Source organism: Esox lucius, chromosome 17 (genome assembly GCF_011004845.1).
Source record: "Esox lucius isolate fEsoLuc1 chromosome 17, fEsoLuc1.pri, whole genome shotgun sequence".
Taxonomy (NCBI): domain Eukaryota; kingdom Metazoa; phylum Chordata; class Actinopteri; order Esociformes; family Esocidae; genus Esox; species Esox lucius.
In genome coordinates, this window is record NC_047585.1 from 6444749 (window position 1) to 6471659 (window position 26911).

The 26911-nt window shown below is 41.5% G+C and overlaps 1 protein-coding gene across 8 annotated transcripts in view; it reads left to right on the forward strand.

Moving 5' to 3' along the window:
• Positions 1-26911, forward strand: part of LOC105030591 (R3H domain-containing protein 2) — an 85412-nt gene that overhangs the window by 38968 nt on the left and 19533 nt on the right. For 3 of the 8 annotated variants that reach the window (XM_013132919.3, XM_013132925.3, XM_010904539.3), the window contains exons 2-12: positions 1139-1389; positions 1475-1727; positions 4094-4135; positions 6260-6467; positions 6645-6723; positions 13433-13492; positions 20549-20689; positions 21537-21645; positions 21871-21990; positions 22349-22380; positions 24059-24112. In XM_013132919.3, coding sequence (XP_012988373.1) covers positions 1533-1727; positions 4094-4135; positions 6260-6467; positions 6645-6723; positions 13433-13492; positions 20549-20689; positions 21537-21645; positions 21871-21990; positions 22349-22380; positions 24059-24112 — 1040 coding nt within the window. In that variant the 5' untranslated portion in view covers positions 1139-1389; positions 1475-1532. Of the gene's footprint in view, positions 1-1138; positions 1390-1474; positions 1728-4093; positions 4136-6259; positions 6468-6644; positions 6724-13432; positions 13493-20548; positions 20690-21536; positions 21646-21870; positions 21991-22330; positions 22381-24058; positions 24113-26911 lie in introns of all 8 variants that reach the window. The other 5 variants (XM_013132920.3, XM_013132921.3, XM_013132922.3 and 2 more) reach the window with 5 other exon arrangements.

Below are 26911 nucleotides of genomic sequence, written 5' to 3' on the forward strand. Positions count from 1 at the left end.
AATGACGTCGCTGTCTCCCTGGCAACCCTGCATGCCAGTGAGAAAGGGTGGAAAAGGCCGAGGGAGGGTGAGAGAAGGGGAGAGGCAGGGAACGGGTGACTGAGAATAGGCTGGCTGGCATCGCTTGGTTCATTCATAAGCGCCCCAATTTCACACTCATTCATTTTTCTGGCCGGGAGGGATGGATGTGTGTTTTATTACAGCATGTCCTTTTTGCCCCTCTGCCAGTCCTTCAGCTGTTATTCTCCACACTACAAAAATGACATATTTGTTCTGCTCAGACCTCATCTGGTATTTCCATAATGTTGAAGTGTGTGTGTCCATTTCACATTTTCACAGCGTGTCTGCGTCTCCCAGTGTATCTGCTTGAATAAGGCTTTTCTGTGCTGCGTGCTGTGGTGCAGGGTTGTATAACCCGGGACTCCTCCGAGTGCATTTGGTTGGCAGTCATCCGTGTGAGTGCGCGTGCGAGTGCGCGTGCGAGTGCGCGTGCGAGTGCGCGTGCGAGTGCGCGTGCGAGTGCGCGTGCGAGTGCGCGTGCGAGTGCGCGTGCGAGTGCGCGTGCGAGTGCGCGTGCGAGTGCGCGTGCGAGTGCGCGTGCGAGTGCGCGTCGGCCCTGGTCATTGATGCAGTGCGGTGCTGCTGCCTCACTGATGACGCACTCGCTGTGCCTGTGCCTGGGTCTTCCCCTGCTGTGGGAATCCCTGCCTGCCCTTCTCTCCTGTGTTGCAGCACTGTGCGCACACATACGCGCGCGCACACATACGCGCGCACACAAAGGCTGCCAATGACATCACAGGAAACCGCATTAATCCGAAATAGGTGTTTTTGGGACAGATGGAGTGTTTCGCAAACCCACCCTCACCATGTCTTAGTTGCTGCATCTAAGTGCACGCCGTTTCTCCTCTGTCATTCGATTAGCATTAAGTTCACAATGGAACAGTTCTGAAATGCAAACCAATTTCAGCCCAGGCATGCAAAGTGTTCATCAATGCACCGGCTGAATTCCTAATTTCCCAGCCAGCTCTGTAGCCTGCTCCTCCCACGCTTTGAGCAGTGAGTCAGCCTCCGACCCAGTCAAAGAGCCTGTGTGTTGTAACTGTTTCCTGACGCCATTCTGTCATCCTGTCATCCCCAGGGGTCCTAGCCGGAGGAGTTCTCATTGACATGCTGCTGCACTGAGACGGGTGGACGGAAAGACTGATCCTGGCTGGTGCTTGTGTCTCCCTCATCCCCCACTCTCTCTGTGTCGGCTGCTTCACCCCCCACCCCTTGTACGGAACTTGCTATGGAATGCCCTCACCCAGCAGAGCGGCACAGTCCTCCTCTTTAGAGCCCTGTTCTAGGAACCCGCTCTTTAAAGAAACCGCACTGCACAGCTGATCTCAGGTACAATTCAAAGTCAAGTCCCGACTACCACCTTGAACCTGAGAACCATTTCACTTATCTACACCCCCCCCCTCCCAATTTGTAGTAGTCTCTGGCTCCTCTTCTCCACCTGTTCCCCACCCCCTCCACCCTCCCCTGTGAAGATGTCTGTGAGACTGTCTGGGGAGGACATCCTAACAGAGGGTCAGAGTGGGAGTAGTGGAGCGCTCAATGAGGACTCCAGCAACCGCGGGCAGCTCTCCCCATCCCCTGAGTCTTGCCAGGGAAAAGAGGGCAATGGTTCTGGGTGTACCGGGGAGGCCACAGAGGCCGAAGAGAGCACCGCTCAGGACTCACAGGTAACCCGCCTCCATGGAACCTATCTTCTTACATCCCGTGGCAGTAATCTTTTGTTCTTCCTTATGCTTTCGGTCACTTTTCCAAATATACACACTGGTGTAAAGTATATATGGGAAATCCAATCCAGTGGTTTTACATTTTTGTGGAGTACTAAATGAATACCTTCTTCACATAATATATTGTTTCTAGTACTGGAGTGGAGTTGCATTTTCTGGACATATATTTCAGAATTTAATAATGGTATTGTGATGAAGAAAGTATAGGTTCAGCTCAAAGTACCTAAAATAATCAACGAGACGTCTTATTCAGCTTGGGACATCTCCTATATGCTGCTTACAGCCGCTATAAGCACACGCTTCTACCCTGCATAATTTGTGTAGTTGTGGTGGGTTGGATTACATTTATTTTCTCTTCAGAACAATTTGTCCTTAGATTAAATGACTCATTGAAACATTACAGACATTTCCTGTTCACTTTATGCCTTTCTTGAATATTTTTTTTAATGCAAAATTGTTTATGTAGCTAGCTCAATTCACTGTAGATGAAGAATAATTATTGGGACTGTAACTTTCTTTGGACACTATACTTCGGAGTCTCTTCTCTACTATCATCAAGACAAACCTCAGTGTCTGGAGTTTTTATAAGTCTTTAGGCATTTGTTTGGAACTAGGTTATATATTTATCCCCATTTTTCTCCCCAGTTTTGTGACTTCATCTGCCAAAAGCACATGCCACTTGGGGTTGGTACCCAGGCAGCCCCTAATGTTACCCTGGCACTAATTGGTTGAATTTGATTGAACATACTTAGATTCAGCTTTGTATGTAATTCATCAAATGTAGTACGCTAAGCAATTATTAGCGGGAATTAAATACAAACAATATTCTTTACTGTTCAACAAATGAATTGTTATGGAAATATAATACAAATTAAATCCTCAACAGTTCAACAAACGTTTTACACATTACTGTTTTTCATTAGGAGAGAAGCAAAATATCAAACATCCTATTATCTGTCTATGAATTTTCTCTGCTTATTTTACTGAATATTCCACTCCTTATGTAGGCAAAATTCAGCAAACCTGTGAAACTGTGTGCTGACTGTGGGCTAGGATTACGATTGAACATAGGAGATTAATACAATTGACAAATTACTTTTCTATATTTTCATGCAGGCTACTTTAAATACATTTTTTTAATTGTTTACATGAATATCAATGACATCAGTGGATGAATAGGCGATAACCCTGCATAAAAGATCAATAAACTTTGGTGAATGGGTGCAATAAACCCAGATACACCAATGCATGTGATTGAAGGGTGATAATGAAGAATGATGATGAGGGTAGAAATTGTATATAATCTGAACTCTGTGAGCAAGTCAGACACAACTCCGACAAATTTTCCAGCATTTAGTTCATAATGACAAACCGAACTCAGTGTTCATCGCACTCTTGTATGTCCGCAAAGTACATGTACAATGGCTATCCATACCTGGGGAAGGATGAAACTCACCAATCAATATTATTTCTATGAATAAGCTGTAGTTTGAGTTATTCATCCTTTGACATTTACCATGTTTTTCTAGCAACTGTGCTTTAGGCCTATGAATGGCTATTCATGTGTAGGTCCTTTGATCTTCGCCAACTGGTCGATACTGTCTATCGTTTTACCATATACAAACTCCATTCTAATGGATTTATCTTTCAATAATTTTAGTGTTGTGGAATATTCATTTTGTACATTTGTAGACCCTAATAAACGAATGAGAATACTATACCCTGTTATATGTATTCTTAATAGTTTTTTTCATATGGTAAGACCTTAAAATAGAACACATTATTGTATTTTTTCTAATTCTTTAACTATTTAAAACAAACAACTTCTGTAATTCATTATTTTTTAGTCTTTTATATAGTTCATAATGACCCAGTATATGAACTGATGCTCTGGCTGGATGGTGATGCTGCGGAGGAGAATGTGTATGTTAATAGGGAGGATTTGTATGCTAATGACGGTGTTCGGCTCTGACAGATACTGGGCGTCTGAAAGGCCTGGTGGTTCTAGTGTTAAACAGAGTTTATTACAGAATCCTTATACGTTGGAATAAACACACTCTTTGACAGTGTAGTGTTATATAAGTTGTTACAACAAAACTTTATTCATTAATAAGTTATGCTTTATTATCTTGGTTTTTGTTAAACTATGTTTAATTACAGAAAAATGCATTTCATTTCAATGTGTAATGTTTTTTCCCCTCTAATATATGCTTTTCAAACAAACATTTCCAATTTTAAATAAAAAATAGATTTCTTTTAATTCAGCTAGCTGTTACTCCCAGTGTTCCATTAATTGTCTTTATTTGCAGAGACGGTCTCAGAACCACGGCCATGGGAGGAAAAGGGCCAGGGTGAGGACTCTGTTAACCTTTCTGTTGTGGTGGTGAGGTTGTTTCTGTATATGTTCCCATAACTTGATCCTAATCCAGAGATTTACACAGAGGTAAGGCCTTCTGAGCCATCTGCTCCTACACAGCTTCTTACCTGGTGTATTTATGGAGGTCACTGTGTGTGCCCGCATGCACTCACCTTAACCTGTAATAGGGTAATGAATGTTCTCGCCCCCTCATTTTCTCACAAACCCACGTATGCACATGCTCCCGTACATACACACTCGCATGCGGTATACTATGGTATACTATCCGTTTTTCATGCGGTATACTATCCGTTTTTCATGCGGTATACAAACCTGATTCCAAAAAAGTTGGGACACTGTACAATTTTGAATAAAAACAGAATGCAATGATGTGGAAGTTTCAAATTTCTATATTTTATTCAGAATACAACATAGATGACATATCAAATGTTTAAACTGAGAAAATGCATCACTTTAAGGGAAAAATAAGTTGATTTTCAATTTCATGGCATCAACACATCTCAAAAGAGTTGGGACAGGGCCATGTTTACCACTGTGTGGCATCCCCTCTTCTTTTTATAACAGACTGCAAACGTCTGGGGACTGAGGAGACAAGTTGCTCAAGTTTATGAATAGGAATGTTGTCCCAATCTTGTATAATACAGGCTTCTAGTTGCTCAACTGTCTTAGGTCTTCTTTGTCGCACCTACCTCTTTATGATGCGCCAAATGTTTTCTATGGGTGAAAGATCTGGACTGCAGGCTGGCCATTTCAGTACCCGGATCCTTCTTCTATGCAGCCATGACATTGTAATTGATGCAGTATGTGGTCTGGCATTGTCATGTTGGAAAATGCAATGTCTTCCCTGAAAGATACGACATCTGGATGGGAGCATATGTTGTTCTAGAACATGGATATAACTGTCAGCATTGATGGTGCCTTTCCAGATGTGTAGGCTGCCCATGCCACACGCACTCATGCAACCCCATACCATCAGAGATGCAGGCTTCTGAACTGAGCGCTGATAACAACTTGGGTTGTCCTTGTCCTCTTTAGTCCAGATGACATGGCGTCCCAGTTTTCCAAAATGAACTTCAAATTTTGATTTGTCTGACCACAGAACACTTTTCCACTTTGCCACAGTCCATTTTAAATTATGCTTGGCCCAGAGAAAACTTCTTTTTTGACCTATAGAGTTTTAGCCGGCAGCGGCGAATGGCACGGTGGATTGTGTTCACCGACAATGTTGTGATTTCCATTACAGTTTAATTCCTGTATGTGATGCAGTGCCGTCTGAGGGCCCGAAGATCACGGGCATCCAGTATGGTTTTCCGGCCTTGACCCTTACGCACAGAGATTGCTCCAGATTCTCTGAATCTTTGGATGATATTATGCACTGTAGATGATGATGATAACTTCAAACTCTTTTTGTCTGAGAAACTCCTTTCTGATATTGCTCCACTATTTTTCGCTGCAGCATTGGGGGAATTGGTGATCCTCTGCCCATCTTGACTTCTGAGAGACACTGCCACTCTGAGAGGCTCTTTTTATATCCAATCATGTTGCCAAATGACATAATAAGTTGCAAATTGGTCCTCCAGCTGTTCCTTATCTGTACATTTAACTTTTCCGGCCTCTTATTCCTACCTGTGCCAACTTTTTTGGAATGTGTAGCTCTCATGAAATCCAAAATGAGGCAATATTTGGCATGACATTACAAAATGTCTCACTTTCAACATTCGATATGTTATCTATATTCTATTGTGAATTAAATATAAGTTTCTGAGATTTGTAAATTATTCCATTCCTTTTTTACTCACAATTTGTACAGTGTCCCAACTTTTTTGGAATCGGGTTTGTACTATCCGCTTTTCATGTGGTATACTATCTAGTTAGCCCCTTTACACCAAATAGAATCTAAACCTAAAGCATTGGGAAGTCTTCATATATCTCAAAACATATGCTTGCATGCAATATTTTGTCTCTCATAGTTAACTTTGAGCTCCTTTCCATTTGTAACATATAGTATCTTGTTAAATATTGGTGTTCTGTGTTTGGTCTTTTTGTATTAAATTACCAAGCTGTTATAATGTCTCCATTCTCTGTGTGTGCCTTCCAGTCTAACGCCAAGCTGAAGCTGGTGAGGAGTCTTGCGGTGTGCGAGGAGTCGTCAGGTCCGTTCTGCACCGATGGTCCTCCCGACATCATTCAGCTCCACATCAGCTGCCCCTCCGACAAGGAGGAAGAGAAGTCCTCCAAGGATGAGTACGAGAATGAGGAGAAGGAAAAGAGCAAAGACAAGACTCCACGCAAGATGCTGTCACGAGGTATAGTGCCTTTTGGAGGGAGAAAATGCGATCAGTCAGGAAGTGCCACAGAGCCTTAAATGTCGGATTCTTGATGATACTGATTATTGTTGTTGGTGGTCTCCAAGGATAGAAATACAAGCGCTGTGTTGTCTTGTGTCATTGTCAGAGCTATGTTAAGTATTTATTTCATTACAGACTCCAGTCAGGAGTACACAGACTCCACTGGCATCGACGTCCACGAGTTCCTGGTCAACACTCTAAAAAATAACCCCAGGTAAAACAACAGATGCACACTCACAAACATGCATAGAAACATGTTTTTTGCTTCTCCTGCAACAACTGCTAAAGAAAATCTACCTGCAACTTTGAAAAACCAGGCCACACACATAAACACACAACCAACCACACACAGAAATACAACCCTAAAAATTACAGGGAATCCTTATCGATCCCCTGGCACAGCCATAATCCTCAATAGCGTTTAGATTAACTGTAGTGTTTGGTTATCTGATTCTCTCTGCAGGGCGAATTGTCAAGTTTCCAGTAGTGAAAATGGCGCAACACAGCTATCAAAAAACAGTTGTTTTAAAGGATATCTAAAGAAAAAGAAACTGACGTATTTTCATGTGGTTCCTTACCTTGAAAATAGTCTATGGGCCAAGAGAAAATGTTCTTCAGTTTTCTTCAATCAGCCATTAAAAACCTCTAGCCACCACAAAAAAATTCTAGCCCCCACTTTTTCTAGTGGAAAATTAAGTTATGAAGGTGTGTGAGCATGTTTTACAAAAAACTCTCAAACGCCATTAAAAAACAAATTTGCTCAAGATGGTTATGACTTGCTCATGTTAATTGAAGTTAATTGCTGTTTTCTTAGTTTTTTTAATTTAAACTTTATTTAACCAGGAAAATCACCTTGATAGTTTTCCACTATGTTATGATCTTCCAATCATTCTAGCTATGAAATAGATTTACATTCCAGCCCTGCCTTGCTGGATTCAGGTTCCAGTCCGCCCAGGATTGGAGTGTTTCACCATTCATTTCGTTTTTAACTCTCTTTAAAAAAAACTGTAATTCTTGGCTATTAGAAGTAATCTGAAACTTTAAAATATTGTGTGGATTGGATGTAGTTTAGACTTAATTTTATTGAAACATTCTAACATGCTTGGGTGTAAAACTAGGATCCAATATTTTTTCAGACATTACTCATCTCCATGATGTCTGGACTGGTGTCCTGTATGCACGGTTGCCAGATATTATTGGCTGTAAACCGCAAATCTCCCACGGATTCCACAAAAATTGACATGCTCAAGCCCTTTAAAAATATCCTAATTTGGGAGGAAACGTTTCTCCTACCACATTCACTGTATTTCACTGGTATTTTATGTATGAGTGCAGGATCAAGTTTTACCATGCCAACACACAGAGGCAGTGCAAGGTTATGGGAAGGCAATTACCTTTGTGTTTTAAAAAGCAGGATTAACCCTGCTTAAACCCAGTCTCTGCCCCTTCTCACTACAAAGATGGCCTTGGCCCTTAAATATCTGCTCCTTTAGCCCCTCCCTGGCTCACCGCAGTCAGTTTTATCCACGTACTGGCTATACTACACTAACCTGTATTATCTTTCCCTGGGTTTTTTTTTTGACATTATGGACTGTAGATATAGTGGCTCTCTACAGTCCATAATGTCAAAATAAATTTAAAAAAACACTATGTGTGTTTGTATAGGTGTGTGTGTGTGTGTGTGTGTGTGGGGGGGGGGGCTGACTAAAAAAGTATTTAGTCAGCCACCAATTGTGCAAGTTCTCCCACTTAAAAATATGAGAGAGGCTTGTAATTTTCATCATAGGTACACTTCAACTATGAGAGACAAAATAAAAATTGTAGGATTTTTAATGAATTTATTGGTAAATTATAATAATAATAATACATTTTATTTTTATAGCGCTTTTCTTGGACTCAAAGTCACTTTACAATGCAGATAGATCAAAACAGAACAAAACAAAACAAACAAAACAAAACAAGATTAGACACAGGTGAGAAGGGAGGGGGTCTACGGATAGGCAGAGGTGAAGAGATGCGTCTTGAGGTGGGACTGGAAGATGGTGAGGGACTCAGTGGTGCAGATTTCTTGGGGGAGGGAGTTCCAGAGCCTGGGAGCCGCCCTGGAGAAGGCTCTGTCCCCAAAACTGCGGAGGTGGGATTTATGGATGGAGAGGAGACCAGCTGAGGAGGATCTGAGGGACCGTGAGGGTTGGTACGGGGAGAGGAGGTCAGTGAGGTATGAGGGGGCCAGATTGTGGAGGGCTTTGTAGGTGAGGACCAGGATTTTGTAGGTGATCCGGTGGGAGATAGGAAGCCAGTGAAGTTGTCTTAGGACTGGAGTGATGTGGTGCCAGGATTTGGAGTGGGTAATGAGTCGGGCTGCTGCGTTTTGGACCAGTTGGAGTCGGTTGATGTTGGTAGAGCTGATGCCGAGGAGAAGTGAGTTGCAGTAGTCCAGTCGGGAGGAGATGAAGGCATGAATGAGTCTTTCAGCAGCGGGGGGTGTGAGAGAGGGTCTGATTTTGGCGATGTTGCGGAGGTTAAAGAAGGAGGTTTTAATGACTTGACGGATGTGAGGCTCAAGGGAGAGGGTAGAATCAAAGATAACACCAAGGTTGCGGGCCTGGGGAGATGGGGGAAAATAAGTATTTGGTCAATATCAAAAGTTAATTTCAATACTTTGTTATATGCCCTTTGTTGGCAATGACAGAGGTCAAACGTTTTCTGTAAGTCTTAACAAGGTTTTCTCACACTTGCTGGTATTTTGGCCCATTCCTCCATGCAGATCTCCTCTAGAGCAGAGATGTTTTGGGGCTGTCGCTGGGCAACACAGACTTTCAATTCCCTCCAAAGATTTTCTATGGGGTTGACATCTGGTGACTGGCTAGGCCACTCCAGGACCTTGAAATGCTTCTTACGAAGCCACTCCTTCGTTGACCGGGCAGTGTGTTTGGGATCATTGTCATGTTGAAAGACCCAGCCACGTTTCATCTTCAATGCCCTTGCTGATGGAAGGAGGTTTTCACTCAAAATCTCACGTTACATTACCCCATTCATTCTTTCCTTTACACGGATCAGTCGTCCTGGTCCCTTTGCAGAAAAACAGCCCCAAAGCATGATGTTTCCACCCCCATGCTTCACAGTAGGTATAGTGTTCTTTGGATGCAACTCAGCATTCTTTCTCCTCCAAACACGACAAGTTTACCTTAAAGTTCTATTTTGGTTTCATCTGACCATATGACATTCTCCCAATCCTCTTCTGGACCATCCAAATGCTCTCTAGCAAACCTCAGACAGGTCTGGACATGTACTGGCTTAAGCAGGGGGACACGTCTGTCACTGCAGGATTTGAGTCCCAGGCGGCATAGTGTGTTACTGATGGTAGCCTTTGTTACTTTGGGCCCAGCTTTCTGCAGGTCATTCACTAGGTCCCCCCGTGTGGATCTGGGATTTTTGCTCACCGTTCTTGTGATCATTTTGACCCCACGGGGTGAGATCTTGAGTGGCCCCAGATCGAGGGAGATTATCAGTGGTCTTGAATGTCTTCCATTTTCTTATAATTGCTCCCACAGTTGATTTCTTCACACCAAGCTGCTTACCTATTGCAGATTCAGTCTTCCCAGCCTGGTGCAGGTCTTAAAATTTGTTTCTGGTATCCTTTGACAGCTCTTTGGTCTTAGCCATAGTGGAGTTTGGAGTGTGACTGTTTGAGGTTGTGGACAGGTGTCATTTATACTGATAACAAGTTCAAACAGGTGCCATTAATACAGATAACAAGTGGAGGACAGAGGAGCCTCTTAAAGAAGTTGTTACAGGTCTGTGAGAGCCAGAAATCTTGCTTGTTTGTAGATGACCAAATTCTTATTTTACAGAGGAATTTACCAATAAATTCATAAAAAATCCTACAATGTGATTTTCTTCCTCATTTTGTCTCTCATAGTTGAAGTGTACCTATGATGAAAATTACAGGCCTCTCTCATCTTTTTAAGTGGGAGAACTTGCACAATTGGTGGCTGACTAAATACTTTGTTGCCCCACTGTATGTGTATATATGTGTATACAGGTGCTGGTCATACAATTAGAATATTATCAAAAAGTTGATTTATTTCAGTAATTCCATTCAAAAAGTGAAACTTGTATGATGTATACATTCATTCCACACAGACTGATATATTTCAAGTGTTTTTTTCTTTTAATTTTGATGATTATAACTGACAACTAATGAAAACCCCACATTCAGTATCTCAGAAAATGTGTTTTCTGAGGTCCAAGGTCAACGCAACCGTCTACCAGTAAGTTTTAGAGCACTTCATGCTTCCTGCTGCTGACCAACTTTATGGAGATGCAGATTTCTTTTTCCAACAGGACTTGGCACCTGCACACAGTGCCAAAGCTACTAGTACCTGGTTTAAGGACCATGGTATCCCTGTTCTTAATTGGCCAGCAAACTTGCCTGACCTTAACCCTATAGAAAATCTATGGGGTATTGTGAAGAGGAAGATGCGTTACGCCAGACCCAACAATGCAGAGCTAAGAGCTGAAGGCCACTATCAGAGCAACCTGGGCTCTCATAACACCTGAACAGTGCCATAGACTGATCGACTCAATGCCACGCCACATTGCTGCAGTAATTCAGGCAAAAGGAGCCCCAACTAAGTATTGAGTGCTGTACATGCTCATACTTTTCATGTTCATACTTTTCAGTTGGCCAACATTTCTAAAAATCCTTTTTTTTGTATTGGTGTTAAGTAATATTCAAATTTTCTGAGATACTGAATTTGGGATTTTCATTAGTTGTCAATTATAATCATCACAATTAAAAAATATACATTTGAAATATATCAGTCTGTGTGTGATGAATGAATATAATATTTTCACTTTTTGAATGGAATTACTGAAATAAATCAACTTTTTGATGATATTCAAATTTTATGATGTGTGTGTGTGTGTGTGTTGTGTATGCGTGTGTGTGTGTGTGTGTGTGTGTGTACAATACCTGTTACAAGTTTGGATACCTACTCATTCAAAGGTATTTCATTTACTATTTTCCACAATGTAGAATAATAGTGAAGACATCAGTACGCAGAATCACGTGGTAATCGAAAAAGTGTTGAACAAATCAAAAGTACATGGATATTTTTGCTTTTAGCAACCATCCTTGATGACTGGTTTGCACATTCTTGGCGTTCTCTCTACCAGCTTGGTTCACCTTATTGGAAATACTGATATAAGTTAAAAAACGTATGAGTTAAAAAACTTATATCATTACAAAACAAAGCCATACGGGCTCTTTCCTGGTCAGAGATAAATTCCTCTTCATACCCTATATTTTTTCGATTTGAGTTATTAAGAGTAGTTGAGCTAAATAAATATCATAATGTTTGCCTTATCTTCCAAATTGTAAATAATCTGAACTCTAGATTAAATAGTCTCATTCCTATCTATAGCCCCCAGCACACATACCAAACGAGAACTAAATCACTAATATTTGGTAAATATCGCCGATATTTGCGCACTAGTATGAGTTGTATGTAGGGGGCCTCAGATTTGGAACGGGATTGATGATGACCTTAAGGTGCTGCCCTCTATCTCCAATTTTAAAAAACAACTAAAAAAATATTATTTATCAACTTATATTTAATATATAACCGCTTTCTCATGGACTACTGGGATGTAATGAGCATGAATATATGTGTATGTACTGTATGTTTTTGTGCGTTTTTTCTTGTGAGCTTTGTTATCATCGCCTGGTAACTGATGGTGACCATGTATCTTTATTGTACCACCTTTCTTTTGTACAATTACGGGCCCCCACCCATAAGCTTCTCTAGTTTCTTTGGGGGACCCATTCATACCGATGTGATTTTGTTGCAACGACTGTATTATTATATTGCTTTTGGTATTTGTGAATACATTTTTGATTGATTGAAATCTACTAGGAGTCCGTAATACTTTTTTTAACAGCCAAAATGTTTCCCCCAATTACACCATAAAACACACAGAAAATGAGAATCCAGTGTAATATTTCTAAATAATGTATATTCCAAGTAACGCTGTATTTCATCAACATTTCACCCATATCTTGCCCTTTTATGAGCAGAGGGTTGTCATGGTAATGGCGCCAACAACATTTGTTTTTGGTATTTTACGACCCTCCTTATTGTGCCACTCGCTAGCTTGAATCTGTCTACACAGTAGTAACCTGACAATCTCCAGATTGAATTAAAACCAAAATCACTAAGCAATGTAAATGTGTTATTTCGGTAGGCTACAATGCGCTTTTTGTTGCTGCCACTGTGAGCCTTTTAAATAGCGATAGTTAAGCTCTTGAACTTGGTTGTACTCTCATTTCTTGGAATAACACTAGTAAGCTCATCTGTAAAATAAATGTATATCAGTGACTATTAGCTGGCACTAGCTAGCCGGATTGCGTTCTGCTGTCATTACAGTACTGATTAATTTTGACCCGTCTTACTTCACTTCAATAACATTAGTAACATTAGGGCAGAGCCAAACCACAGTCGTGTTTGTCCCTACGCTGCGCTACCCCAGATAGCAATGAGTCGGCGGACCACCGCCAGCGTCAGCCGTTTTTTAAAAGCGGTACCCGCCTTCCTTTCGCCTTCGTTCCGTTCTGCCGCCGTTATACCGAAGGCGGCCCTTCCGCGGCGCTGGTGTACGCTGGTGGAACAGACGGTGAGCATCTCCCATCGAACATGGGTTGTCTCGCAATACAAAATGAATGCCAATAAAACACTCACACGTTAGCCAAAACATAAGATTGTTGCTCAGTTGTGCAGATTTAGCAGTGGCGTACCGCTGTTCCAGTATACAGTAATGGTCTAGTAAACACTGATGTGTATACTGTATGTATGTGTGTACTGAATATTTTATTTGAGTGTATGTACATAATATATAAGTATATATATTTTTTTCTACAGGGATCGAATGATGCTGCTGAAACTTGAACAAGATATCCTGGAGTTCATTAATGACGACAAGTGAGTGAAACACATTCCCTACAGCTGTGCACTACTTTTGAATTGCGCCCATTGAGCTACACAGGGTATTTGGCACGCATGCACATTGGATTGGATTGATTCCGTACCATACGGTCAAGCTGATAGTGTTGAGATCCGGTGGCTGTGCTGGCCACACCATTATAGAAAGAATACAAGCTGACTGCTTCTTCCCTAAATATTCTTGCATAGCTCCCAGCTGTGCTTTGGGTCATTGTCCTGTTGTAGGTGGAAAGTGGCTTCAGTCAAGTGCCGTCCACAGGTTATGGCATGGCATGGCATTGCAAAATGGAGTGATTGCCTTCCTCCTCCAAGATCCCTTTACCCTGTACAAATCTACCTGTACCACCACCAAAGCGACCCCAGACCATCACATTGCTTCCGCCATGCTTGATAGATTAAGCGTTATGTACTTCCCTTGCATCTTTTCATTTGGTCTGCATCCCAGATTTCTTTTTCTTTGTGATCTGAACACCTCAAACTTGTTTTTTCCATCTTCCTCTGTCCAGTGTCTGTGTTGTTATGCCCATGTTAATATTATTTTTATTGGCCAGTCTGAGAGTCTGTTTCTCAGTAATGCATTTGTGCTCTTGTTCAGTTGTGCACCAGGACCTCACACTCCTCTTTGTATTCTGGTTAGAGCCGGTTTGCATTGTTCTGTCAAGGGAGTAGTACTCAACGTTGTACGAGATCTTCAGTTTCTTGATGTTTTTTTCTCGCTTGGAATAGCCTTAATTTCTCAGAACTAGAATAGACTGACGAGTTTCAGAAGAAAGTTATTTGTTTCTTGACATTTTGAGCCTGTAATCAAACCCACAATTGCTGATGGTGAAGTTTTATTGTTTCCATAATTAGCACCACAGTTTACAGCTGTGCTAACATAATTGCAAAAGGGTTTTCTTATGATCCTTATAAAATTACATACTTGGATAAGCTAACACAACATGCCATTGGAACACAGGTTGCTTATAATGGGCCTCTGTACTAGGGTTGGGTATCATTTGAATTTGAACGATTCCTATTCCAATTCCTTGTTTCGATTCCGGTTCCTAACGATTCTCGATTCCGATTCTTTTAAGAGGCAGGGTCAAAAAAGTTGAGGATATTTTAAATGAGCTAGCTAATCAACGGTCTTTCTGAAGGAAATAGTCTGACCTTCTCTATCAATTTTAATTATATTAACCTTTTACTTTTTAATAGCTTTACTATGAATTTCTCACAGGGCCGTTTATAACTACATTATAAATATCAAATCTATGAACTTGAATATAAATATTATAAATTATGAATATATTTTCACAGGGGTACACTTTCCTCAAGAGAGCTTTATTTTTGAAAACCTCATGAAAACACATTTACACATGAGTGTATGATGCTGCAGGTAAACATGTTACCGTGCTCCCACTGATGGGCTAACCTGGTGCAGAATAGCAAATAAACAACAAGAAACAACTTGTAAAACCCAGTCCAGATTAGCAGCAGGTACAGTATAAAATCAGAAACGGTTCTTGTTTAGGAAAATGATCATATCTGCCTTCTCAAGCAGGATGTATCTCCTGCTGTGGAGAAAACACGTTCGCTGGGTGTAGAAGAAGCTTGAACGCATAAATAGGAGAAAACGAGGACAGTCGGCGCAGCGCGTCAAAGACGGGGCACACATTTGTTTCTACTCCATGAACTCGGATGTGCACCCTCCTATGCACGAAACAATCTTGTTGCAAATGTTGCATTTTGTCGAGATTTCGTTCTGTTTAGAAAAGTGACGCCACACTTTGGACCGCCGACGCACGCTATCCATGTTCGACTCGCTCGGTTATGCCAACACTTCCGGTGGACGCTTCTTTGTTGGTCTTCAGCGGTTTCTTCTTCCGGTCGGTGGACTGTGAATCAAATCTAGGAATCGAAATTTTGACTTTTGAGCGATTCCGGGGAAAATCGCAAAGCTAGTCCCGGTTCCAATCAATACTTGATACCCAAGCCTACTCTGTAAGCAGATAGATGGATTTTGCAAACATTTTCAACCACAGCTGTTAATACGTAGGTGCGGCTAATACACAAGTTTACAGTTTTGAAACAGTTTCCACCGGTGAACTTTTTCATGGATGATTGCTTGACAATGTAAAGGTGTCAGGAACTCGTAGTAAATGTGATACAATTGGCATTTCTGGATTTTAAAACCTTTTTATTCTTAAAAAAAAAAAATTGGTTGCGCTTTATGATAGATGTTTAATATTAATGTACAATATATGTACGAGTCATATTTCTCCGAGCAAATGCTGTGTATGTATGGGTGCCCTTAATCCTTGGGTTTGTATATACACAAAGCTGTTAAATTAATGGTGTGTTCTAAACGGGGAACTTCAGTAGGCTCAGATTTGTCATTTTGTCTGAATTACACTGTAGCCTTTTTTCAGAATTTTCTGTCTGTTTGCAAGATAGATTTTCAAAAACATTTCAGTTTTTCCAATTTTTCAGTATATGCATTGCATGATTGATCAGAGCTTCCTTACTCCCAGCCATTTAACTCTATACAGCTCTGTCGAAGGGATTGTTGGTCTTGCTGTTTGACTGTTGTGTTTTGAGGGATGGCTGTTTCTTGGCATTGTCTGGGTGATATGATATAAGTGTTTGCCCTTTTAATCTGTACATTTGTATGTCTTCATCTATAACTTTTGTGGAATTTTCTTGCTCTGCCTTTTTGTTTCTTGCTCTGCCTTTTCATCAGTGGAGTTTTTATCCAAAAATTGTGACTGCAAATGGTCCAATGGTATGGTAAATGTGTTCTTGGTTTGGCTGTTTCTATATATTTTTATAAAAAGGGTTTTTTTATACAGCACAGAGACTGAATACTTATGCAAGCAAAATATTTATATTTTTATATCTTATAAATATTTCTAAACAAAACCTATGTAACTATAAAATACTTCCTTGTGATTGTCTTTTTTTTTTTTTTATAACCTCAAACAGAACTATATATAATATATCCAGTGTAGCTCATATTGGGCCAGTGACTCACATTTTATTGTTTGGGCTCTGTAGCACATTTGGATCTACAATTAAACAGTGAAAATGGGGTAAAGTACAGACTGTCTGCTTTCATTTGAGGATATTTTCATCATTATTGGATAAAACATTCAGAATTAATAGCAGGTCTTGTATCAAGTCTCCCCCCATGTAAGGGTACCAAAAGTGTAAAAACGGTTGGCTAAGCCCTCACCCGTTTGAGCGGTTGGCTAAGCCCTCACCCGTTTGAGCGGTTGGCTAAGCCCTCACCCGTTTGAGCGGTTGGCTAAGCCCTCACCCATTTGAGCGGTTGGCTATGCCCTCACCCATTTTGTGCGGTTGGCTATGCCCTCACCCATTTTGTGCGGTTGGCTATGCCCTCACCCTCTGTGTTACTAAACCTGGTTCACAACTGTATCTGATCTTCTACAGGGTATCCGGTAAGAACAAGGTGGACGGTTATTCCTTAAGGTCTTTATTCCTTCTTCTTTGAAGACATTTGGCTTCACAGCTGTCTTATTAGGCAGGTGTGTTTGTTTGCATCATTAGTGCATGCATAAGAGAGCTGTCAATGTGTAGTATTGGTTTTAGGCTTTGCTTTTGTATTTGGAATCAGTGCCAACACAAGTGTTAAGAAGAAAGTATTGCTTAGTTCATTGGAAAACAACTAACAAACTGTCCAACTGATCAGGAGCACTCTCCACGAGGTAGGCACTACCATTCACAGAAGACTTCCCCAGGCAAGCAACAGAGGTTGGATTCCAATGTGATAATACATTAGTTAGCTTCAAAAATAGGATGGCCTAAAACTACCAAAAAGGACCTGCATAATTTGGGAGAAATATATTATGAACAGATGATGGACAGATATTGATTTACCAAAGTGATGGAAAGAAGACAGTTTCAAGAAAAAGAAGGAAATTGCATACAAGTATGGTTGAGGTGATGTTGTGCATGTACAGTATGGCTGGCACTGGAACTGGCTCAGTTGTCTTCATTGATGATGTAACTTTAAACAGCAGCGGTAGGATGAGTTCTCAGAATCATCTTGCTTGCTCAGGTCAATTCAGAGGCCATTCAAGGACATTTCACTTTTTGGCGCTGATTGACTTAGTAGTATGTTCGGGGTCATTGCTGGAAGGAAATGCCATGTAATGAATATTGAGGCATCTGAATTGACCTGCGCAAACGACGAATCTGTGAATTCTTCCTACCGCTGCTGTTTAAAATGACCTAACCTGAATCCAATTGAGCATGAATTTCACTTGCTTAAGACAAAACTGAAGGTAAAAATCCCCCAAAACAAAGAGGAACTGTAGAATGCTGAAATATCGGCTTAGCAGAACATTACCAGGGAAGATCTACAGCATCTGGTTATGTATGTGGTTTGCAGGCATCAGAGTTAAAGGATTTGCAACCAAGTACTAAATATGAATCTACACTCACCTAAAGGATTATTAGGGACACCTGTTCAAATTCTCATTAATGCAATTATCTAATCAACCAATCACATGGCAGTTGCTTCAATGCATTTAGGGGTGTGGTCCTGGTCAAGACAATCTCCTGAACTCCAAACTGAATGTCAGAATGGGAAAGAAAGGTGATTTAAGCAATTTTGAGCGTGGCATGGTTGTTGGTGCCAGACGGGCTGGTCTGAGTATTTCACAATCTGCTCAGTTACTGGGGTTTTCACGCACAACCATTTCTAGGGTTTACAAAGAATGGTGTGAAAAGGGAAAAACATCCAGTATGCGGCAGTCCTCATTACAACCGAGGTATTCAGCAAAGCATTTGTGAAGCCACAACACGCACAAGCTTGAGGCGGATGGGCTACAACAGCAGAAGACCCCACCGGGTACCACTCATCTCCACTACAAATAGGAATAATAGGCTACAATTTGCACAAGCTCACCAAAATTGGACAGTTGAAGACTGGAAGAATGTTGCCTGGTCTGATGAGTCTCGATTTCTGTTGAGACATTCAGATGGTAGAGTCAGAATTTGGCTTAAACAGAAGATGATGGATCCATCATGCCTTGTTACCACTGTGCAGGCTGGTGGTGGTGGTGTAATGGTGTGGCGGATGTTTTCTTGGCACACTTTAGGCCCCTTAGTACCAATTGGGCATTGTTTAAATGCCACAGCCTACCTGAGCATTGTTTCTGACCATGTCCATCCCTTTTTGACCACCATGTACCCATCCTCTGATGGCTACTTCCAGCAGGATAATGCACCATGTCACAAAGCTCGAATCATTTCAAATTGGTTTTTTGAACATGACAATGAGTTCACTGTACTGAAATGGCCCCCACAGTCACCAGATCTCAACCCAATAGAGCATCTTTGGGATGTGGTGGAACAGGAGCTTCGTGCCCTGGATGTGCATCCCACAAATCTCCATCAACTGCAAGATGCTATCCTATCAATATGGGCCAACATTTCTAAAGAATGCTTTCAGCACCTTGTTGAATCAATGGCATGTAGAATTAAGGCAGTTCTGAAGGCGAAAGGGGGTCAAACACAGTATTAGTATGGTGTTCCTAATAATCCTTTAGGTGAGTGTATGTTAGATTGTACTTTGGTATCTGCCTAGAACTCTGTTCCCCTGTAATTGGGATGGTATCACAGGGACCAACGCCAACTTATTTTCTCACTGGCCCTTTGGGCCAGTTGGTCTGAAATCTTCTGGCCCGGACTGTATTTTTATTGGCCTGAACTGAATAAAAAAAATAAAACATAGTTGTATTTTACAGATATGCCTTTATAGTTTGAAAATTTCAATAAATCAGAATACTGATGTATACCACAGATTTGCATGTGATATAAAAGCTGATACAAGCAATTGCTGTTTACGTAAATATGCAACCCACATCATTACTTTTTAATAAATGGTTATCAAAATATTACTTACTATAAATATCATTGTCATCTTTTCATGAAGATATTTGCTTATTTGATGTGACAAAAGCGTGAAAATCAAATAATTGAGCAGGCAGACATTCATTGGTGCAGCTGCAGGGTCGGGGTTACCAGCCCGTTTGCCTGGAATACTCGCGACATGCTGCAGGGACTTAAGAGCAGGTTTTCGGTAGTTGTTTGTTCCCTTAATAAACAACCACGCCTTATCTTTCGTCGGGAACGCAGAACATGACCGCCAGTACATGTGTCTTTTGCCATTATTGCCTTCGACCAATGGAATCTGTTGTTTCCGCGAAAAAAAAAATATCGCATTTGCTTTGCCTCGCACGATACCATATTTGGGTCCTGCTCTAGAATGCACTATGAACTACGATTGGTCAAAACAGATAAGCCATCGAATATTATTGGTCAAAAAGACGACACCAGTACTGTACCACACCGAGGTGTGAGAAGATGCAACACAGAGGCATTTTAATGCGAGAACAAGTGGAAATCAAAGCAAGAAGAGTGACAAAGATGATATGCAAACGTTTTAATACGATACAATGAATTTAAATGGGGAAAGTGAGCTTTGGCCCAACCGGGCCAGTGACTGTCCTTGTCTACTGGCCTGCCGTTAGGTCTTACTGGCCCCAGGCCAGCAGGTCCATTGTTAATGTGGAATCCTGTTTCATTAATGAGCCACGTTCTGATCTAGCAGTTTGACTACTTTTTTTTTTTTTGCCGACCCTTTAAAATATCTTGGGCAGAGACCTCAGGACTGTATCATTTTTGTAACTATCTGACTTATGTCAGCTACAGGAGCATGTGTACCATTGAAGCAATCTCCAACTAGTTAATTTTCTTCACAAGTGTAATTCCTTTCTTGATCCCATTTATTTGATCCAGGCCAAGTCATGCGATCCTTCCTTAACCCACAGGACGTCCCGCCCAGATGCCTACTTTAAAATGGCAGGTGCACTCAGTGGCATCCATGCTAAAACACCCTCCTAAAAAGTGTCCTCTCCCCATCGTTACAGCGGAGGGACTACATTACTAGATAAACAGGTTTGGTTTTCCTGGCCGTAATTGTTTCAAGTGAGTTCTAATATTGGATCCTGTCCTCTCCCCCTCCAGTAACCAGTACAAGAAGTTCCCCCAGATGACGTCGTATCACCGCATGCTGCTGCACCGTGTAGCTGCCTACTTTGGAATGGACCACAATGTTGACCAGACCGGCAAGGCTGTCATTATCAACAAGACTGGCAACACACGGATGTAAGTGGGAGAACTTCAAAGACCATGAGTAGGACTCGGAGGGCATTTAAAAGAAATGAGTAACACAATAATACATGCCATTGAAAGAAGTTAGTTACACAATAATACATGCCATTGAAAGAAGTTAGTTACACAATAATACATGCCATTGAGCATATTTTTCCAAAGCATCACAGTCATCAGGGTGTACAGTTTGGGTGGGCAGGGTGAACATGAAGAGCGCATATTTTAACTTTTATCTAGAAGTCAAACTTGAAAAGCAGTTATGATTTGGCAAGTCATGATTTTCGATCACTTCCTTAGGCATACTAATAAGCTCAGGGTATACGTTGTCTGGGGAGAATTCCAAGCTAGTGACTACTAGATTTTTACCGTCAGGCTACTCATCATGTTTGACTGTAAATGCTTATTAACCCACACATGTATTATTATTTTTTTATAATATTATTTTTTTTACCTGTTAGTAGAGACCCAGGGAGAGCAGTATGCCGGCAAAAATCACTCAACTATTCAACAGCCTGTGTTACTCTATGCCTAAATAAAAAAAAAAGGTGATGAAGGGGAGGAAAATTGCTGGGTAGGGAGTTCCCCAGAGTTCATGGCTGAGTGGTACCAGAGTGAAATTGGACCAGGTTAGATAGCTGCCACGCAAAACATTTTGGGAAGCCTGCCCTGGTCAGCTTTTGTGTTTTTGTTTTATTAGACAAAGATCTACTTTTTTAAGTAATAATGTCAATCGTATGCTCCATCTGGGTGGGCCAGGCTTTCCAGTCGGCACATAATTGAACGTTTGTAAGGAAATCTCCATTGTCCTACAATGAACTGATGAGTTTGTATTCATCTTCAGCCCGGAGCAGAGGTTCTCTGAGCACATCAAGGATGAAAGGAGCATGGACTTCCAGAAGAAGTTTATCCTCAAACGAGACGACGCCAGCATGGACAAGGACGATAATCAGGTGACGATCAACACATTTAAACTACTTCCGAAGTTTTGTCCTTGTTATATAGTGATTAAATGTAGTTAAATAATTAGAGATAAAAGAGAGTTCTCACACCTCAGTTTTCACTTATACATCTATTTGGATGTGACAAGATGGTCCAAGTGGCAATCTGCATAGAATGCTCCTGTCCACGAAGGCTGCTGATCCCGCCCCCTCATCTCCCTCTTGTCCACATCGCAGATCCGCGTTCCACTGCAGGACGGGCGGCGCAGCAAATCTATCGAGGAGAGGGAAGAGGAGTATCAGAGGGTACGAGACCGGATCTTTGCCCGAGAAGTAAGTGGCAGAGGAGACCCAACGGTGAGCACGGGCAGTGGGACTAACTCATTCAACCACTCCGTCTGTACCGCCAACCATTCCTCCCACTGCATCAACTAATAGTTCATTCAAGTAACTTCTGGGTTGAGGGAGAACAGGTTACCGATAATGTGGACTGGATTTAGAAGTAATTAGTAAAGGCCATATTGAGGTCTTGAGTGAACCTTGGTTACAATGTTGTCAGGAGTCACTGTCCATGGCCCCAGCTTTTTTCCTATGTGGGATTATCTTCTTCATTAACCTTGCTACCTGGTGAAATAAAAAGCCAATGAGTCAATCTAGGTTTGGGAATAGACCAGCTCAAGCTATTCGTAATTTACAGGTGTCTTTTCCTTTTCAGTCCTCTCAAAATGGATACATCAACGACAACAGGTAAGCTAACAGTAACAAAATCTCAGTGGAGAGATTGTGTGCATTTGTAAAAAGGGTTCCTTGAGTATATGGAGTTTCCCCAGTTTACTACCCTAGGAGCAGCTGTCAGGGGGCTGCATTGTTGCCCTCCAAAAATCATGTTCCAATCACCCTGGTGGTGTCAAACTAGGCCACCCAGTTACATTTAGGTTCATTTGAATACATTAAAAAGTTCACAAGCTCTGACGCTAGTATTGTAATTATTTCGGCAATATGAATACGTTTATGTGTCAAGGACCAGGGTTAGTGTTGCAGGATTTGAATTTGGGGTGATAAGGTATTTGTGTGTAGCCAAGAATAGTTGACCGGATGTTTTGGACCCTCCCCACCCCCCCATTTCAGGCATATTCTTAAAACGAGATGTGCAAAGATAAAAAAAAAAAAACTGTGATTATTGTTATGAACGGTCAACATTTCTGCTTTGTTATTACTGTGGGACCATGGCTTAGGCCCATGGACGACAGTGTTACCTACCTACAGTACTCTGAGAAGTAATTGTGCCCTGGCTGATTTTTGACATTTTTGCATAGGTAACACTTTTTGTGCATTGTAGTAGTATGTAGAAAGTGTCAGAAAAGGGATTTTTTTGTTTTTGTTATATGCCATTTTCATTTGTTTGGTGTGCAATATTTTTTTTTCAAGTTGCTGTTTCCAGTGTGAAAGTCATAGCTGTTCCAGTGTTTTGGTTAACTACCAGGCCTGTTTTGGGCCAATATGAATCTAGTACCATTAGCCCTTGCCATACAGATCAAGTTATCATCACACAGGTTCTGGAGGTACCTCATGCCAAAACCTAAATACATTCTTGTAGACCTTTGGAAAAAAATCATTTTATGTAACACCAAGCTGTTTCTAAGTCTCTTCAAATGTTTGGGATTGTACTGAATCTCTCTGCCAGAATGTCTCAAACATATATAAAATAATCCAGGAAGTCACCAAGAAATAAGACAAGAAGATCTAGGCAGTTGCAGGTCTCTCGCCTTTGCTAAGATCAGTGTTTATCACTCTCGGAAAGATAGTTGGCCTTAATGAGATTTGTGACAGTGCAGCATGTAGGAAACTGATTAACTATGAAGAACATGAATGCTCTCAGGTTTGCCAAAAAGCACAGTGATGATCCACAAGAATCCTGGAACAATGTATGGACAGATAGTCAAAAGAACCAACCAAGCCTAACTCAGGATGGCTCCAGTACGAGAAACATAACTTGGAATGTCTTATTCAAAATCCAGAAAAAACCCCAATAAGATATTGTGGCAGAACCAGGATCAGTTTGCCATGGACATGTGGTCCAGAAATCCCTCCACACTGCTTGGTTTCATTAACTGTATAGTTGCTAAATATACAATATTTAGCTATTGAGACTTTTGTGGTGGTAGTTTATCATACAGGGGTTTTGTGTGTTGTGTAACTATTTAATACATCCAATGGCATTGTAATTTTGTCACATCTTTGTTCCTTCAGGCTCCCTTATATTTAATGAGGTTTTTGTTGATATGATGTCAGGGTCCCAAATATGCAAACAATGCTGAAAATCAGAGTGGGCAAATACTTCTTCATAGCACTGTTTCTGGCCCTCTCTCTAGCCACCCGGTAACCATGCGTCTTGCATTTCTCTCCTTCCACTGTCACCCAACAGACTTTCCACTGAAGGCTACTCCTCTAGCTCTCAAAAGAGGAGGCAGATCTTTAGGTACTGACACAGCCGGGTGACGTGTGACTCCAGTAATCTGTAACTGTGTTGCCATACCCATCTGCCCTTTACCTAGCCGGGTTTTTGTATGACTGGCTATGTCAAAAATGGCTCCTTATCGCAACGAAAATGTTCCTGGAAGATCCCTGAGGTGTTCTTCAAATTCAAGCCTTGGTAGGGAGGCCCTAGACGGTCATGAAGAAATCGTCCGCAACTGATTCATATTTGAAGAACCCCTGAAGGATCCTCCAGAAACCTTTTTTCTTGTGTGGTGCACTGCTTTTGACCTCGGGTTAAGCGTGGTGCACTGCTTTTGACCTCGGGTTAAGCGTGGTGCACTGCTTTTGACCTCGGTTTAAGCGTGGTGCACTGCTTTTGACCTCGGGTTAAGCGTGGTGCACTGCTTTTGACCTCGGGTTAAGCGTGGTGCACTGCTTTTGACCTCGGGTTAAGCGTGGTGCACTGCTTTTGACCTCGGGTTAAGCGTGGTGCACTGCTTTTGACCTCGGGTTAAGCGTGGTGCACTGCTTTTGACCTCGGGTTAAGCGTGGTGCACTGCTTTTGACCTCGGTTTAAGCGTGGTGCACTGCTTTTGACCTCGGGTTAAGCGTGGTGCACTGCTTTTGACCTCGGGTTAAGCGTGGTGCACTGCTTTTGACCTCGGGTTAAGCGTGGTGCACTGCTTTTGACCTCGGGTTAAGCGTGGTGCACTGCTTTTGACCTCGGGTTAAGCGTGGTGCACTGCTTTTGACCTCGGGTTAAGCGTGGTGCACTGCTTTTGACCTCGGGTTAAGCGTGCTGCACTGCTTTTGACCTCGGGTTAAGTGTGCTGCGCTGCATTGAGGACAGGGTGCAATTTTAGCCACAGCCTCCAACTGTGGGTGTTCTTGCTTGGTGTGGGGTTGGCTTAGTGGCACCAAGAGGTCCAAGACCTACTGCATGGCTACTTTGTGTTTTTATTTCTGGGAGTGGGTATGCTTTATTCACCAGTTGTCATTGTTTTTACATCCTTATAGACCTGTACTACTGCATTGCATCTCTTCCCTCTGTTTTTGTAGATTTGGTGATCTGCTTGTTTTGTCTACTACTTGTACAGTATTGGTTGTCTACAACTTCTGTCTGGTAGCTTAAGAATAGTCTCCTACTGTCTGTGGTCTTAATGTGGGACCATTGATGGCTACAATAAACTTGTATTTGTACCCTAATGAGTATGGGGAAAAAACCATAAACATTTTATAAATATAGAATTGTTTTTGTTTTCAGATCAGTTAATCATTTTTCATGAGTTTTTGTCTTCGCTGACTGTGACTGAGGTGTAGACAGCCGTGAAATATTCACACTGAAATGTTATGAGCCCAAGGATTTTAGTATTGTTTAAAAATAGATATTTGGTTGGGATGGTAGTTCAATCGGCGTAGTTTGATAGACTTTCTCTGTCAGTAACAATTCACAGAAAGTGAATTACAAAGTAAGTCTCTCCTGCTTAAGAGAACAGTTCTTTTTCCTCACAATTATCCTTTTTTATGCTGGTTAACTACAAAGCGTGCAACCTATTAGATGATGATAATTAATATATATTTCTATATTCTCCTATACCTCTCTGCCAGTGATTACCATTTGATATGTAGGCTACTGTTGATATGAACATTGTTGTTTACATAACTGTTTATTGTGCTTTATTTGGTGGATGGGGGGGGGGGGTCTCTTGCTATGATGGCCTGAGAATTTTTTCTTCTTGTTTTTTTTTTTTTACTGAGAAGTATGAATGTGATTTAAAAAAACTGTTTATCTCCCTGTCACTCACTTTCGTCATCTTTGTCTGTGCAGCTCTGAGCTAGCTATCTCTCTGCCTGTCTTTCCTTCATATAGTCGGTGGAATGTGGGAGGCAGATTGGTGAAGAGGGGGCAGGAAGTTGAGATGTCTCCTTCTCAAAACTCATTGGAGGAGAAGATCAAACAGGAGGGGATCCCTGGCTTTCTCATTCAATGGATTTCGGGGGGGAGATGAGGATGTGAGGAAGCAATTCAGATCTTCCAAAAAAAAGATGGGGAGAGGTTAAGGACAAAAGGAGTGAAAAGGTAGACAGAAAAGCAAGAAAACACTGGGCAGAGCAATAGAGGGGTGGGAAAGACAGGGTGAAGACGGAGCAAGGAGGCGCCAGCAGAGAACGGAGGGTTGGGGAGGGCAGGAGGACCGCTTAAAATAGCTCCTCCGTTCATTAACGTTCCTCTGAAATATTCATCCACCTCCTTCACTTTCTGCCTCATTTTTTTCTGCCTTTTTTCTTGTTATACTTCAGCTGAGGTTATCAAAGGGACTCCCCTCCCTGCATTTTGTTCTGTTTTAAATATTTTCAATAGCAGAGCCTGAACCCCTTTAAGGGTATACCTTAGTCATTTAAAAATAAAATATCCTGAGATAACAGCTAGAGGGGTTATTTTTGTGTTTCAGTGGTTGTGGGTTCGAATCCCACAGCTGACAAATGCGATAATGTATACCCTCGCAGCTTCTATCTCACTGTCTATGTGAGCCTAATGACTTAAACATAAACATCTCTGAACTACCTCATTAGGCCACCTCTGCGGTTTTTCCAAATATCTAGCGCAGGCTGGTTTAGACTAGATTGGCCATTTCATCTGCCTTTGTTGTCTAGTGGAGGTGTAGCTCGTTATTGGGCCACAGTTATGCCTATCAAAGAGGGGACCACATTATGTGCAGTCAGCACTCCCCACTGTATTTTCAGACAAGTTGTATTTTTCCTTTGTGAGTTAACAAATCCAAGCTTTTGCTGTCAGCAT